Raw genomic sequence first — 17,965 nt, 5'->3', positions numbered from 1 at the left:
TTTCCCTAAAACTCTCGTTTTTACTCGCATTTACTTTTGTGTTCCTCAGTACCCTGGTGCCTTCCAAAAATCATCCGCCCTCGGCATATGACAATATTTTCCTGGGGCAGATCCCTCAAAATTTACATCATGTCATTATAGCATAGGAACGATATTGCTGAACAACATCTAAAAATGGCACTATCCGTTACACGCTGGCACCATTTCGTCGAAAATTCTGGAAAAAAGATTATTTTTTCTGCCAAGGGCCACTGAAATATTCCGTATGCGACCCAAAGACCTTGCACCCGTTTAGGTTCTGGAGTTTTAGAGAATTTGACCCACCGGCTGTGGAAATTATATGATTTTCAACTATTTGTCTGCATGACTATTACTATAGTACATTTGACAAGTTTTAGTTGTGACATTTTTTGCCTTATCCGAAAAATGTAGAAACCAAACAGTAGAATGTCATGTAGTCGGAGCTTGTATGTCGCGAATTGAATGTTAAATCAAGAACATTTATCATACCCATTATATGATATTTCAAAGATCATACCCGATAGTAATGTATTGTTACGTACTAGATGCTACACCTAAATCGGGGTCGGGGGCAGGGGCGGATCGGAACCTCTGGAATGAAAATTGCAATCAGATTCTAACCAGTGAGTACGTATATTCATACCCATCTCTTGCCACGGGTAACAATTTTCAGCAGGCTTACCCCGCTAATGATGACATTAATGATGACATCAAAACTGCTATTCCCAGCATAATGATGTGCACTTATTGTAATCATTAGGGAAAATAGAGGCAATAGAAATGGTTAGCGGTAAATATCATTTCGGTAAAAATCCCCTCAGTAAAAACCCTTACGTAATTATTCAAAGTAGGTAAAAATCCCCCACCTTTTGATTTGGATTGCATCTGCAGCCAATCCATTCATACATTGACGTACTCAATACGCCATTTTACAGTTGCTGGCCGCCATTTTGTTAGGGTATTTCTGTACGTCCGGTATTGTTGGGTAATTTTTCTTCTCCTTTTTTTAATCCATTATGATGCGTGTTTTATCATATTTCATTGGTCTGGATTTTGACAGTTTTAGTAAAATTCAAACCGTATGAGTCTCTAGTTTTCAGTTATGTAATATTCATTTGGCAAATTTGCAAAAATGCAGCACGAGAATGATAAAAAAAATCTGTGGTCAGTTTTTGCTGCGCGCCTACAAATGGGTACCCAACTCTGAAGTTCGTTATTTTTAGAAATAATTTTACAAACAATTCCAACATTTCAGGAACTGTGCGCATAAACACAAGTGAAGTTTAAGTTTAAAATGTAAAGATATCTTGCCTCTTTATTCTATGGCTATTTAAATTTTTAGATCCAGTTTTATTGCGAATGAATAAAACTGGAGTAATATCTCGAAAATCGTGGGGATTTTTACCTCTTTAAAGATTTGGGGATTTTTTGCCTAGAGGATTTTTACCCAGGAGATTCTTACCTACAACCGTATAAATCTGTATTTCCTAGCATATCCTCATTCGAAAAATGTAATCGAGTCACATCATTCTGAATGAATGAATGAACGCTTTATTTTCAAATATGATTTACAGCATAAAATCAGACAGTATAAAACATACTTGGAGGGGTATGTGGAAACTAAGAAATAGTTTATATAAAACATGTCATTTAGTAACCCAACGTGCCTAATGAAATGTATGTCGAACCAGAGTCAAATTCTGGATTTAGGAAATTTGAAAAACGATTACAGTGGAACTTCGCTATAACGAACTCAGATACAACGATTCATCGGATATAACAAATATAGAATTCTGTCCCAAATAAGACAATTTGATTAATTTCATACTGGATATAACGAATCATCGGAACGAACACATTTTCTGGTCCCGAGAAGTTCGTCGTAACGAGGTTCCACTGTGTATAAGGGTCTAGACAGCATCCAAAATATACACGAGAAAAATCTAAACAAAAACACAAGTGTTGATCAAGTGGAATGATTTATTTATCACCACCATCGTGTTTATACAATTACAACATTTTTATTCTATCTTAAACTATATATTTTCATAAATAAATCAACCATTGATTTTCATCGTCATCACCGGATTTCGGCGAAGACCCATAGTTTGACTTCGCCCGTCCGTTGAGTTATTTTTCGTTAGAAAATTGTCAGTTGCCTAGCTAGTAACAATATTTTGATTGAAACTAAAATTTTAGAAATTTTTTTTCGAAACTTTTTTCTGCGAAAACTTTGCTTTAATTCACTTCCATCTACAGAAACGGGAATTCGTGCGGAATTAAAGCACGATTGGTGTGGTTGGACAATCTCTAATTACAGGGTTAGACACAGCGGAGAATAAAATTGGGTTTAAATTTGTTCGTGAAACGGAAAGATGCGGTCATAATAAACTACTGAGCTTCGACGTGCAACCGGCCAGGAGGTTCTATACCAAGATCCAGCTTATTCAAAGTCGGGGGGGGGGGGGATTTTTCTTGGTTCCATAAGATCCGACTTGCGCAATGTTTACTGTGCCAGTCTTTTTTCTTAATCTTTCATATATCTTCGAACCGGGAATCGATGTCCTACACTTGCCGGCTCGATTCGTGCGGGTTCATTTGGGGGGTAGAAACGACGAAGCTAACATAAACATATGTAGATAAAGAGGTTCTTCGAGTTGCTCTTGAAACAGTTCTCACGTCTACCGAGTATATCCTTGACGCTCATAAATAGACGGAGTAGAAGTGTGTAACTTGGGCAGCAAATACAATAGAACCGTATAATAACATGACCCCCTCATATATATGTGTGACGCAAGCAAGCAGCGCTTCATGAGGATAGTTTCAATCATCAGCCGCCTAAAACGTATGTTGTTTTAGAATACAAGTAAAAGAGCTCTTACAGGTCTGTGCCGAGCTTCCTTGGGGGCCTAGGGGGGGGGGGGGGGGGGCAGTTCTATTCTAAACAAAAATGGGACTTCACCGTGAAAAGCGGCACTTTCCTATTGAAAAAAGACAGATCGTGAATATGAAGTGCCCGGGTATCAGAATAAATCCATTTCAGAATGGATTACTTTTAACTTTCCAAAAAAAAACATCATGAAAATTGCATCAAGATTTCGAAGAATCTTGACCCACTTTTTTGACAAACTGACTTTTTGAAGGGTACTTTCCAAAATTTGCTCATACTAAGCAGTTAACTTATTCTAAACGATGAAATCGCAATTAGGTCGACGAGCTACGTTCTCACGTTTCGGTTGCTTCAAGATAAAAGCGACACATCTATTGATCTACGCGTGGCTGTGACACGATTAGCGGATATAACCCCGAGCGCGCGCGCGGACTGCAGACAGCGCGTCCTATGAGCGAAAAAATGAAATTCGATTAACAATAAAATGACGATATACAAATTAACCAGTGAATCAATGCTACGTACAATAATAATACATCATCTAAAACAATTTATCAAATATAACTTGCTTTTAATAATGATCAAATATATTATCACAGTTTTGCATAAAACTACAAGATATTTGACGAATATTGGTTAAAAATGGAATCAAGTCCGATTTACTGTAAAATGCTTCAGCTAAAACCATTTAGCAGTTTGATCCCAGGCCCATGGGTCTCGCTATTCGGAGTTCATACGTTACTGTAGCAGGGGCGGATCCAGTTGTGGGTTCACTAAATTGCCCCCTTTAGAAGCCTGCAGAAAAAACAGGGATCTACCTTTGCAGGAAGGACTAAAGGGTATGAAATACAAAGAGTGAACTTATTGTTAAGCCAAGCGACCCACCAAAAATACCAAAGCTTATTTGAACCCGATCAATATACCTCAGAATGTCTCCCTGAAAGCTAAATTCTACAAGACGCCAAGTTTGCCATTGGAATTCCTGGATTCGCCCCTAGGTAGAAATAAATTCCAGTCGACTCCTCTACTAAGAAAGCTTTCAAGTCGAATTATCGAATTATTTGATTCGAGTTAGGAGGAGTCTACTCTGTATCTCAATCATCATTTGAGTCAAACTTGACTGAGCCGCGATCACACGGAGATAATTTGGCCCAGGCCCGAGCCAAACCACACTCAATATTAAACAATGCTCGAACAAAGCAAAGTGAGTCATTTCCTGTGCTAAAATTTGGCTCGGGCCTGGTCCAAAGGTTTTTGGTCGGGCTAAATTTCACATGGAATGGATTATAGAACTTTATAGAACAATCTGATATTACATGTATAAGCATGAAATTTGGTGCTTCCAGGCTAATAAAAACAGCAATATGAGCTTCTAATGGACACCTCCGTAAATAGAAAATTCATTGTAAAGACATGAAATCGTAGCCAATTATTGGCTGTATTAAGTTCACTCTCTTCCTTAGTACCCAGTAGCTTTGCGACTGTAAACATTTCATCGATCAAGAATCAAGGTTTTTTCCGAATAGATTTCTAGAAAATTCCATTTTACGACAACTGAGTAAGCAGGAAGTCTATACTCTATTCTCTCTTCAATTCCCATCATAGCTTAAAAGATGAAATAACAGAAAACCCACTCAATCTGCATATGTTAGATACTGATTTCAAGATTTCACTCGTTTCTAATCTATTTTCTCCTTAATCACTTTCATTTTTGCCGATTTTCATGTGTAAAATCAGATAAGAATTCTGCGATGAAAGACGATTCTGATATTGAACACGCGAATCGACGTTAGTGTGCTATACCTAGAAACGAATAAAATGAAATGAATTTAGAATCTAACACGAGAAAAAGTTCTTATGATGTATAAGTAAAATTATGCACAACAGGCAGCAGATTTCGCAAGCAGCCAATCAAACGACTGCTCGGTCAAACTGGATATAAAAACATTCGTTGTCTGATTCTTTGATTTAGTTGCACTTATGATCTGAATTCTCGATGATGTCGATTTCTCGTTTTTCTTTCTTCAAGTTGCGTTTTTCGAACTCAATTCTGAAATTACGACGCGAAACAAATGATACATTTTTTCATATTTCCGAGTGGCAGCGAGTATGCCGACCGGCATCCTCCCTCAGTAGGGATTCAAACCGGAGAGCATCGCTACGCTCAGCGACTGCACAAACCCCTGTCTGATCAGCCCCAGTGCACAAAATTTCATGGATAAACTATAAATAGCATAACCCGGGCTAAAACAAGATTTCTGATTGGCTAGTAATGACATCGTCTGTAGCTGTGTACTCAGGCTGATCAGGCACAGTTTCGTGTCATGGCAGGATCTCACAGTGCCACCAGGTTCGAATCTTTGCCAAGGGAGGATGGTTGACTGGCAACTTTAGTGGAACTGTAGATTCTTTGTTTAAAAAAAAAAAGAAAAAAGTGATTTACCTATGCCGTATAATTCTATCAACAATAGTCTGAGTTGTTTCCAGGCAACCGCTTTCAATGATCTTAAATGCATTACGTCTTTTAGGCTCCTGAAATCAGAACAAAATTCTCACATTATCTTAGAGAGGATAACCATATTTTAGAAGCAGATAAGCTCATAGAACAAATCGAAATTTCTGATCTTCCTGGAAATGCCACTGAAAAAAAATGCCACCAGAGAAAATGATAATAGGAAAAAATGCCACCAATGTTTTTTTCCAACTGTTAAACTAAGGATGATAATTTTCACACTTCTATCCACATTATACACATGTCCGGAGTATAATTAATTGACTCCTGATATTTTGTGTGGACATCCTTTATGGACAGCAACTTATGAAAATAATATGAAAATCACGATATGAAATGGGTGGGACCAGAGCGCCCACAATGGTGCATGAAAAAAATAAGATGCATGTAGAAAGAAAGGATTTTCAAAGAGTGTGAAAATGTTCAAACATCATACAAATAATTTCTTTTTCTTTATCAAGTTAATGATAAGTTGGTATTCATACTACAGCAGACTCAGCTGAAGTTGGATCTATCTTTTTGGACTGTAAAATTGCGTGCTAATACGAGTTCGAAGCCTAAGCACTTCATAAATAAGATCAGAACAAACATCTTTTCAACAAATATCCAAATCGAACGATCCGACTCGAGTACCAATCTACCGTAATTCAATACTTACAGCGTAAGGATCAGTTCCATCAACATCGACCATGATGTTTGTTGAGCCATGACAAACAACGTCAACCTGCAAAGCAAATAATAAATGTGAACATTTTCTTTACACGTATGTAGGGGAAGCAATCTGGTTTGCTTCTTCCTAACGACACTACCTACCCATAGACCGTACCTTAAAATGATCCATTAATGATGCAGTTATATTATATGGAGCGCCTATAACCACTTCCGAGACATACTACAAATAAATTCAATTGTATTTCTTTCACTTGAAACTGAATTGATATGATTGATATCATAAGAATTCTGCGAGAATATGCCGCGTTTACAAGATAGTATAGTCGACCCTTGACTAACCGCCACCCGATTATCTGCCTCCCTAAGTTTCCCGACCGAATTTCGATTACAAAATCCCCGATTACAAAAAACTTAGTTCTTTGTCAATTGTAAAAAAATGTTTAATTATCCTGCGACAAGCAAATTGGCCCCATATAATCTAGAGTTGACTGTCAGCTACTCAGTTACGCACTTTATTCTACTTTTGACATTTCGACGAAATGGAATCAACGTTTGTTCTCACATATTTCAAAATTTCAAAACCGCATCAAATCTAGACTTACTTTACAGGACAGAGTACTGAGCACGCGCTCGTGTAAATTCATTATCGGATAATTCGATCCTTTATATCGATTTACAACCTATAAGAAAATGGTGCGAAAAAAGAAACGTTTAAGACCAGCGCAACACAGGTATTAACTTTGCTTCCTCGATATCCTAATAATAATATTAGGTTGTGTCTACTGTATACGGATTCCAACCATTCGGACTCTGTCAATTTCAGAGATAATTCATACCTGATCTGTATGCAATCCTACTATCAGGAAGTCGCCTTGTTTAGCTGCCTCTTCTAAAAAACAAACGTGTCCAATATCTTTCCCATACGGGTTAAGGAGATGCAAGATTCGGCAAACAATAGATTTCTCGATCTAGCGAAAGTATGCGAACCATCGTGGAGATTTTACTTGTTAATCACGAAGGTCGGAGATTTCGAGGTATTTTACGACGAAAAGGATACGTAACAAATCGAATGCTCCAGCAACGTAAACAATTCGATCTCCCGGCTTTGGTTCCTTCCCGGAGGAAAATTGGATAATTTTTTGCGACGTGGCTAGAAACTGCGATGTTCCAGTGTACGGACTTTTAGTGCTATGATCCTGCAGGATAAATTCATCAAGAAATCAGCTACAATTAAAAAACTCTGAATATCAACATTAAATCTTATAATCCAAGGTACGTTCAACCATATTTATCATTGGAGAAGACTTGTATGACGCAGTCAAAACATGTTGTGTAAATAAACTGTTAAAATCAAAATGTTGGTCTACACTTTTTTTGCTATGTCTTCTTGTTAAGACTTTCAGCTGCCCTTGCTCGAAATCACTGTTCTAAGAATTAGAATTTGGCAGTTTAGGGGCTGTCCATAAAAGATATCCAAGGTCGAGGAGGAGGGGGGTTCGTGAACTTCGAACTTAAGTGGACAAAAGAGAGCGGTTTGTTTAGATGTGGACATCCTAATTCCTGTTAGCCAGAAAAATCATTTCGTGCTTCACATGGATGATTGCTTCTATTTCGAATTAGAGAAGAAATAGCACACAAGGGCACGCACGAATGTAGGAAAAAATGCCACTGAAAAAAAATGTCACCAGTGAAAATGATAATAGGAAAAAATGCCACCAATGTTTTTTTCCAATTGTTAAACTAAGGATGATAATTTTCACACTTCTATCAACATCATAAACATGTCCGGAGTATAATTAATTGACTCCTGATATTTTGTGTGGACATCTTTTATGGACAGCAACTTAGGAAAATAATATGAAAATCACGATATGAAATGGGTGGGACCAGAGCGCCCACAATGGTGCATGAAAAAATAAGATGCATGTAGAAAGAAAGGATTTTCAAAGAATGTGAAAATGTTCAAAATATAGGAATTATAGGACCTTTTTGGAAAGGAAAACATAAGAGAAACTCATTAAAATAGGAAAATAAAGGAATATAGGACTGGTGAGTGCCCTGTGGGACACTTTTTGGACAAGAGAAAATAAAGCCTAACCCAAAATGAGCATCAGAAAACATGAAAAGATGAACAAAAATGTTGGCCATTCGTTTGGGACAACAAAAACACAATATCACAGATAAGGGTCTCTAGCACTGTTCATAGCCAAGTAAAGACTGCCAATAATGAAGTCGAACAGTTCTGCTGTTGACTTTCATTTGCTAAATTTCCAGTGGGTTCCAATCATGTTTTCTGACACTCTGAAAGGTTCAATTCAAACATTCTTCCTGGTGACCGTAATGCAAAATAAGGCTATTACTTTCATTATCACAGCGAAAAAGTGGAAGATATTTTTGTTGAGGGAATTTAAAAAAGACATCGGAATCTCTTCACCTGTCTAATCAAGATAAACGGTATAAGTAGATTGTGAGGGGCAAATAAACACGTCCAATCACGTGTAGGCCTAATGCCTTACTCGATTGTAGGTAAAAATGCCACCAAATTTTGCAACATAGGAAAAAATGCCACCGGTAAAAATGCCACTTTTTGTATGGCAGGAAAAAATTAGTTACATACATAGATTTAAGTTGACTGTAATTATCAGTCATTTTATCAATGATGTTTCCATTGAATTTCCAACTTACTATTGTGTTTGGCTGTATTTTAGTACCCCTAAGTTTCCCCACTTTAAATTTCCTTTAAATTTCTTTACTTATTACTTACATAATTAGATTTGACATTTCCATCATCAATCTACAATCAGTTTGCTGTAATCAAGTTTCAATGCAATTTCGACCTTAACCCTAACTCTAACTCTACTTTAATTTCTAATTATCAACAACATAATATCATTAGTCTATTCCTAGTTAAAATAAAATTCATGATCAGTAGGAAAGTAGTAATTAAATTTCGAACGTGTATATAATCTGGATAGGAAATTTCTGAACAAAAACTGGGGAATTTTATTATCATCATTTGTTCATTTTAAACTGTTGAAAAAATGTGGTCAAAAAATCGTTGGTGGCATTTTTACGGGTGGCATTTTTTCTGGGGCACTATTACTGGTGGCATCTTTTACTGGTGGCATTTTTTCTGTATACCTTAGGCACTACTCGACAACCGATGGCCCAAGATTAGAATACCATAATGTTAATTTAATTACATCATCTATTAATGTATTTAATCATGACAAGTTAAAACTGTACAGCTGTTCCAAGTGTGTATTGTCTTCATCTTACATCATCATGCATCATCGTAACTGATATCCTTTGTTATAATCACAGCTTGGAGTGCAGATTCTAAACCCCAGCTTGCATTTCATTTCGTTGTTAATGTTAAATATTAGCGTATTGTATATGATACATGGGTTGAAAATTACTGGTTTTTGTATCGATTGAAATCAAGTTCTGGAATGAACGCGTTTTATTGAGGTCGATCCATTCTATTGAAAGGGTCACACTATTAATTATTAAACCGTGAACCATAATTATGGGGACAATATTCGCTACGTAAAAGATCCACAAACAATGAAGAAATCAACAGATATCAATATTTCCTTAAATCATTGACCATTCGTTTCATAGGCCATGCTTAAATCAATGCGGCTTTAATCTTTAATCCTTAGTATTCTTTTAAGAGGTTATAAACATCCAGGTGGAACAGTCCTAGTAGAGCCCAGGCAAACTTCATATACGTTCGTATCAACAATTTTTGTGCGTAATTTCTAAAATGTGTAGACAGGTATATGACGGTACTTTCATTAGTGTGTTCAGGAAATCAACGGTTAATAAACCTTATGTCACAAACGAATCCGCAGCACGTGTTATTTTTTTTCACATTTCATTGGTTCATCGATTCTGGATTGAAATCGACTACGAATCTTAAAAGGCTATCTACATCTGCTAATCATTAGGTCCGGTTAAAGATCACTATAGTTAAAAAGTCATATTCATTTTATTACAAGTACCTGAGGGTTCAATACATGTTGCTGCAAAACAATAAATCATTTTCATCAGAGAACATAATTTCCGAAATTTTGCGGAATCAAGAATTTACTCTATCATAGCAGTTGATTTTGAAAGAACCCGATGATCGGTTTGTTGATGTTTTAAGAGTCTTAACAGAAATACTTACTGAGCCTATTTCATTCATTTTATCTTTATATCTGGGTTCGACATTGGCATGGTCATGGTGCTGTTTAGTTAGTAGCAACATTCTACAGGAAAAAAAGAAAAATTTTTCTATTCAAAGTAAGATTTGTTATCGGGAAAACACCCGCTTGTTGCATTTTTAACCTATTCTATTACCAACATTTCATCTCAACTACCCACTAGATTCAAACAAACATTCAATTGTTAAAGTGAGTTTTGTGTCGATTTATTGAGAAATAAAGCCTGTACCTTCCAACTAAGTCTGTAGTTGAAACGCCTTCAGTTCGATTGAATTCCCTAAAAATTTAAGAAAAAAACCCATTAGAAACATGTGAAATCCAATAAATGAAACAGTCAGTATCCTGAAAAGACAGATTGAATATTTTAGCACTAGTTAACCTTATGTTGTCATTGTTATACAAAATGTTGTCATTGTTATATAAATTGATTGTGGGGAAAATGCTGGCGGCATTTCTTCCCGTGATATTATTTCCATTAACCATATGTATCACCAGTAACAGAAAACAAATTGAGCTATACGATACTGGTAAAGTGTTCCACATTTTAAAATACACGGACTTTTGTATCAGAGGGAGATGAGGATTTAACTCTCATTACCTATAGCGTCCATTAGCTTTCATAACAGCGTACACATCTTCACCAGTTTCAGCGGATACAGTTATATCGTCTATCAAAATACAATCAAACGTTTTTGATAGGGTTCTTTGAACCCCCCCCGAAATACGGGCCCGATTCTCTAAATGAATCCGCGAATGTGAACTTACTGCCATGAGCACAAAAATCACAGTTAAGCTTATCAAGCAGATCAGATGAACAAGAATATGGAGCACCTTCAGCAACCTGTAAACGAATAAGGAAAATTCGTTTGAACACACTAATAATTTTTCAGAAATTTTTTAACTCATTTTCAAAACGTTGAATGAACTCATTTGAGAGTCCAATTTCTACAGCTGCGAGTTAGATTTCACCCAAGAGGTAAAGTTACAGTCAACCCTTGATAAACCACGACCCCTGCCTAATGCTATGTTTTTTCTAATGATAATAAACCCCCAATATACCCTCGAGGTCCTAACTCACCAATGGGGGGGCTATATTGAGGGATTGACTGTAGTTTTTCTCCATATCTTCAACTTTACTAGAATATTTCAAACTCACAGCCGTATCCAACTTAAACTCACAACCAATCCTACATACATGAATACTTACCTCATCTACCCATTTGATTGACTGTATTAATTTATATCTTTCGTATTGATTATAAACAGGGGGTCCTTTGTGTCGAGTAATGTCCTCTGAAAAATTCCCATGAAGAAAACACCATTTATTTAGTAATTTACTCAAGAGTTAAACTAAGCTGACCGCAAATTTTAGCTTCAGTCCTCTGTTATCGGAATGCAACGTAAACTCACCATCCGAATGCACTCCCACGATCAAATAGTCGCCCATCTGTTTAGCCTAGAAAATTTCAGAAATTCATTTATTCAAAACGTTGACAAATAATGAACATATGGTTGGAGGTCGCGACAGCAGGGTAAAATTACAGTCAAATCCTGTCAAAATATAACTTTATTCTTATTAGTTATGAATATTGCCCAATGAACTTTAGTAACAAACTTGGATAAAACAAGTTACATACTTTCATCCGAAATTAGGTAATTTGATTAATTTCATATTAACAGCATACAACAAAAACCTCTTAAATCGAATATAAAACTGTCAGTCCAATGAAGTTCATTATATCGAGGTTACACTCTTCTCGGAAATACTTCTAGACGTATCGGCCCCACTCTGCGCGGTGGCGCCACCCCGCGGGATTTACGCGAAGCAGTAGAACACAAACATGGCCACTCTCTCAATTTTCAATGATAGAAATCGTGTGTGCATTTCAATTATTTCGGCTGTTAGGGTTTTAAGGCACAATATAAGTTGTGATATGGCGATGTTAATTAATGATAATTCCGCAGTGAAGCTAGTCACGAACGGTGCCGATTGAGTGTACAGCTGCCAAAAACACTGAAATGTGCGTAGTTGCGTAACTATTTGCAGTGAATTGCAGACGAAACATGAAGCCTTAACGGCCGTTTAAAAAAAAATTATACCAATCGCAATTGTAAAATAAAAATGAGATAGAACCTAAGTTAAAATTCTGGCCATTTCTAAAATGTTATTAATTATTATTACTAATTTTTAGTCAGTGCGGATAGTTTATAGGTAATAGAATTTGTTCAATTATTTTTTGATAGCCATTGGTCGGCGTTGTGAGCATACCTGTCTGATAGCGTTTGCGTGACCAAAATGCACCATATCGAAACTGAAAGTAAAAATTGACCGCCGTAATTTAGAATATAAATTGACACAGCCTAAATTTAGAATATTAGCCTGTTTATGAAACAAGTTTAACAATGCTTTGCAATACAAGGCAATAAATAAACAACTACCATCCGTCGACATAGACACGAACTGGTTTCTTCTCAGTGTGGTTGTTAGTCTCCGTCATCTAAATATACAAAATATAAGGACTTCAACAAACAGAATAGATAGACCAAAAAAGGCTGTTCGTTGTAACGTGTTACCTTTTCGGAGTTTTTGGGACTAGCCTTTACTTTTTATCATTTGAAATATGGCACTTGTCCGGGGGAACAATGGCTAGATACTTGACTTGGGTTGTGAGTATGCACAGGACGTGTTGAAACTGCCATCGCACTGTTCACCATTACGTCCACGTGGAAACCGACTTCCAGGGTCAGGAACAGGACCGAGGAAAAAAACTAGTGCCTTATTATTAACCCCGCTCGGGATTACAAAGTTACAAAATTCTAATTCTTGACGACATCATCTTCTGAACTTCTCCACCATATCACTACGACAATTAGTTAAGTAGACCTCACACTAACACTTCCCACTTACTAACTACACCAAAGGTTTTAGGCCTCAACAAGAAAGAAGATATACGCTAGCCTACAGCACACTTCTGCTGTCAATATCACTATCACTATCCACTATATCACAGTGTCAGGCGATGTACGAAGAATGGCACTTTTTACCTTGTATTTGATTTTTATGTTGTCCTTTGATTTGATCGAAACAGTTGAAGTGAACGCTCTTCTCGCGGACGAGTATGAAACAGTAAGGCTTTCGGGGAAATGAGTCCGAGCGATTAACTACACCGAATAGTAGTACACCAATTCTGACAGGAGAATCGGCTTGACACGAACCCGGAAGTGTGTCGCAGAAAAATATCTTGATTATTACTCGTTTACTTTTATCTACCTAACTACAATGAACCATACACAGATCATTCCCTTTTAAGGTTTTAAGTTTTTTTTTACCAAAAATGATTTAACACGAAAGCTGAAGTTTTTGACGAATCAGGGCTCGAGTTGAATAAATTTGTCGATACATCGTTTTTAAAAATGGCGGCCTCCATCCAAGAATTGAAAGAAGGTAAATTTCGATTAAAAACTCGATAAATCCATTAAACAAAGGGCGATGAATCATGTTCACTGGGTCTAAATTATCAACGATAGTTAAGCAGTGTCTGAAAGCTTATTTTGAGCTGTGGCGGGGCTTTAGGCACTTCGTTAAACTGAATTTTTAAATGTTTTTGTTGCAACCAGTTGTGCTAAGTAACGGGATAAACCGTTCCAGGTTTTCTTCGTCTAGGTAGAAATGCTTGATAATTTTTTCTGTTCGTGAATATCTCGTTTAAATTCGAATTATTTCCGCAGTTGTCAAGGAGACGTTGGAGAATAGAGGTGTTATGGGTCAGTTGAAAGCTCGTATCAGGGCCGAAGTGTTCAACGCATTAGACGACCATACAGAATCACGACCGCCTTTAAGTAACGAGAACATGCTCATAAACGAACTGATCAGAGAATATCTAGAATTCAACAAATATAAATATTCCGCCTCGACTTTGCTAGCAGGTAAAAATCCAGCCCAGGCAGGCACCATGGTGAAATGATTTTCTGTCTAAAGACCGGGTGGCCACTGGCGTGAAAAACTCAGCTAATTCGGAAAATGCTATTCACCGCGTGTTCTTTTATCAGTACAATTCAAAAAGTAAATCAATCATAACATTTCAAACCTAGAAATTTCTCCGATTCAATCATGGAATTTTGTGTAATCACATGAAAGACTCAGGGAAAATTCAGGGGATTTGTAAATGGGCGAAAAGTGGCCACCCTTGCCAACTGACACCAGTGGTTCGAGTAAGTGAGTTTATGATGCTAAATCTTGAGCTCGAACCCCTTCAGTACTGTAATATTCCTGGACCCCCTAAACCATATTCTGGAAAGATTGGGTCATTGGTTCTACATGCGTTCACCAGGGAGTGTTGAATATTGTAATTATCTGATTTCAAGAAGTTTCGTTGTCCATTTAGACGTGGGAGCCCTGGTTCTTTCCGATGATGGAATAATGTATTTTTTCTTTTGATTTAGAATCAGGTCAGCCTCAGACACCGTTAGATAGACAGTTCTTGTCCAATGAATTGAATATCATGGAAGACAGAGATACAGCAACTGTGTAAGTATCGTCCCGCTAGATAGCAGGCGTATCAGTGCAACCACCCTGTCAAAATCTAGTTCATTTTCAATGAACTTTCATCTAGATTTTTAGCCTCTCTCATCAGAAATTAGGCAAATCACTCCTCTTGATAAACTCAGATGATCTTCATGTTCATATATAGAGTGAATTTTATCAATCATCATTCAAAGAATTTGAGTAATTATGGATAGATTTTAATTGAATCTGAGAAGAAATCCGGGAGTTGTTGTCTGAATGCACAGTCACTAGCGAACCTGGTGGATCTTCGCTTGCCACAAGTGGAATCCTCGATGATTGCCACAGTCGAACGTAGAGTCCTCATTCCGATAGTGTCAAACAATTTTTAATGTGATATTTTTCCGTCGATATTTCAGGCCTCTGTTGTATAGCGTTGTGTCGCATTTCATGAATCAAAGTCGATCAAATGCTCAAAGGACCCCGAGAAGGAACCAACACCAGAAAAATTGTAAGTCAGTGATTATGAAGGTTGGCAGTATCTGCTTGTGAATCACGATCAGTTCTAGTGAAAGCAGTTCAACCTATAAATTCAGTCTATATATAGAATTGTTATTACCAGAAATAAAGAAAAAATTTTTATTTTGTTTGTTTTTCATAGGGAGAATAGATGGTGAAGAAGGCGTAAATAATAAAAACGTTTTCAATCATCAGAAAGGATTTGTAGTTGAAGGTGGACGTCATTGAATTTCTTTTACAATCGAAGAATTAATTTAACATAACGTGTATATCTGCATTTAGATATGATTTGTGGCATTTTGAAGTACTTTTGACAAATTCATTCTGATTTACAAATATTTCACTGAACTCCTCAAGAGAGTTACAACAATAGTCTCTGCTCAAGTCAGATCTTTGTGGAACATGAAAATATGTCATGAAAGCGTTATGCAGGTTGGATAGTTTACCGAAATCATTCCTTATATAGATGAGATGGTCTGAAAAAATCTTTGACAAAATATACCAATAAAACAGTTATGCAACTTGATCAGACTCGAGCAGAGTCTACTGTAATGTAGAATACTGGTATGTGTGTATATGAAGAATTGTTGTACAGGTACTGTAGACTCCACTTTGCTTGGCTGAGACTTAGAAATAAGGATTGCGATGTGGAATTGAAATTCTTTCGAAGTTCACCAACTTCACGGTAGTTTCCAAGTTGAGCACTACCAAAAGCATTGCGGAGTCTATTATGAACCCGTAGTTAATAGGTCAATTAGATTGTATTGTACTTTAACCCCAGGTGGGTCAAATACATCACTGAAATAACAAAAAAAGGCTGGAACTTTCTTTGCGAATGATTTTATTATGATTGATTGTAATAAAGATTTAAGTAAATGAAGGATTTTTTGTTGTGTTATTATTACGAATTTGATCTAAAAACTGACTCATTCTACTCTGATATGATACCGCAAAAGGAAACAGGTGCACACAGATACTCGGAATTGATTGTTAGAAGAATTGGCTACATGGTTAAAACGAACTGGTTAAACTTTATCTAACAACGTAAAATATGTACATGTCGTGTATATGGTATGACATTGCGCAAACGCTAACATATTTTAAAAATCACGTTTGCTTCAGTCCTCATTTGTTGGTAGAAAGGTTTGTTGAGAAAAATATCGGCAGGTTTTAACTTACCGGTATAGTCTTGATATTTGATAAAATGTTATCACTGTCATAGAATTCATCTCACGAATATTGCGTTATATACAATTTGCCTATTTTTATCGGTACCAATGATTATTTTGTAACCGCAATCAATTGCAACGTTGTAGCTTGTGACATGTATGATTGTGTTAAATTTTAAGGTCATTTGTTTTTTTGTATATGGTCACCAGGGGGCGGTGAGTAGCCGAATAAACTTATTTTAATATTTTTTGGTACTTAGGCATATTTTATTACCACTATCAATTGCAATATTGTCGCTCCTGATATGTTCTATGATTGTGGTGTTCAAGGTCGTCTGCTGTATATGGTCACCAGGGGGCGTTGAATAGTATTTTCACATTCAAACCCATTTTGAAAAAGAATGGCGATCCCTCTAATCCTTATAGTTATAGAGGTATTACCTTAGTTAGCTGTCTTGGTAAATTATTTACAAGTGTCCTAAATCAAAGATTGTCAACATTCCTAAATACGAATGACATTATAAGTGAAGCCCAGGCTGGCTTTAGATCGAAATATTCCACCATTGATCATATTTACACGCTTAAAACAATCGTAGAGCTGTATCTTTGTCAGGGAAGAAGACTTTTTTGTGCCTTTGTTGATTTCAAGAAAGCTTTCGACTCGATTTGTAGGGTAACGTTATGGCGAAAATTAATTGCTAACAGTGTTAATGGAAACTTTTTCAATGTGGTCAAAAATATGTATAACTCCATAAAATCATGTGTTAAATTTAATGGTTGCACGTCACAATACTTTGCAGCTGATAGAGTCTTAAGACAAGGCGAAAATCTCTCACCTATCCTCTTTTCGTTTTTCTTAAACGACATTGAAGAATTTTTCATTGATCGTGGAAAACCGACTTTGTCATTTATTGAAAAACTAAATTTGAATCGTGATCAGGATATTGATACTTTACTGAATTTATTCATTTTACTATACGCAGATGATACAGTTATTCTTGCTGAGGATGAGAAATCTCTTCAGCTACACTTAGATACCTTATTTGAATATTTTGCGGCTAATTGTCTCACTGTTAACTCAGAGAAAAGTACTAGTATTTGCGCGAAGTAAATCCCGGATAAAAACGATTTCGAAATTTATGTTTGGTGATCAAGAGTTAGAGGTAGTTGAAGATTATGTTTATCTCGGAGTAAAATTTAATTGGAATGGTAACTTTGCTAAGGCAAAAAAGTGTCTTTACGATAAAGCTATGAGAGCTATGTTTTCGATCGTTCAAAAAGGCAGACGTTTGAAATTGCCCATAGATGTTATGTTTAAATTATTTGATACGTGTGTTGCTCCAATAGCCATGTATGGGTGTGAGATCTGGGGATACGAAAATCTTATTAAGATTTATAGAAGATTTATTAGAAAATATTCATTGCTTCTTCTGTAAAATCTTAATGAAAGTGACGAAATTTTCTCGC

The 17,965-nt window shown here is 36.5% G+C and overlaps 2 protein-coding genes across 3 annotated transcripts; one reads left to right on the top strand and one right to left on the bottom strand.

Moving 5' to 3' along the window:
* Positions 1 to 1,653: 1,653 nt before the first annotated feature.
* Positions 1,654 to 13,525, bottom strand: LOC141903084 (ethanolamine-phosphate cytidylyltransferase-like). Of its 2 annotated transcripts, XM_074790983.1 has the most exons (17): positions 13,352 to 13,525; positions 12,746 to 12,804; positions 12,576 to 12,618; positions 11,717 to 11,762; positions 11,514 to 11,599; positions 11,072 to 11,147; positions 10,905 to 10,974; positions 10,536 to 10,583; positions 10,270 to 10,351; positions 10,103 to 10,123; positions 7,153 to 7,291; positions 6,932 to 7,008; positions 6,698 to 6,775; positions 6,250 to 6,315; positions 6,082 to 6,147; positions 5,355 to 5,443; positions 1,654 to 4,961 (listed from the first exon to the last, which is right to left on the bottom strand). In XM_074790983.1, exons 2-17 carry the CDS (start codon positions 12,802 to 12,804, stop codon positions 4,880 to 4,882), a joined length of 1,128 nt encoding a protein of 375 aa, XP_074647084.1. In that variant the 5' UTR covers positions 13,352 to 13,525; the 3' UTR covers positions 1,654 to 4,879. The 2 variants fall into 2 exon arrangements, with proteins under 2 accessions (XP_074647084.1, XP_074647085.1); XM_074790984.1 differs by lacking the exon at positions 10,103 to 10,123 and having other exon boundaries at positions 1,655 to 4,961.
* Positions 13,526 to 13,693: 168 nt separating this feature from the next.
* On the top strand, positions 13,694 to 16,147 carry LOC141903956 (centrosomal protein 20-like). The gene is made up of 5 exons (XM_074792368.1): positions 13,694 to 13,751; positions 14,036 to 14,233; positions 14,750 to 14,834; positions 15,230 to 15,321; positions 15,472 to 16,147. Exons 1-5 carry the CDS (start codon positions 13,721 to 13,723, stop codon positions 15,555 to 15,557), a joined length of 492 nt encoding a protein of 163 aa, XP_074648469.1. The 5' UTR covers positions 13,694 to 13,720; the 3' UTR covers positions 15,558 to 16,147.
* Positions 16,148 to 17,965: the final 1,818 nt, after the last annotated feature.

The sequence above is a fragment of the Tubulanus polymorphus genome, chromosome 4, assembly GCF_964204645.1.
Source record: "Tubulanus polymorphus chromosome 4, tnTubPoly1.2, whole genome shotgun sequence".
In the NCBI taxonomy this organism is placed as follows: Eukaryota; Metazoa; Nemertea; class Palaeonemertea; order Tubulaniformes; family Tubulanidae; genus Tubulanus; species Tubulanus polymorphus.
The sequence above is the reverse complement of the archived record's forward strand: the minus strand, read 5'-3'. Positions and strand labels throughout refer to the sequence as shown.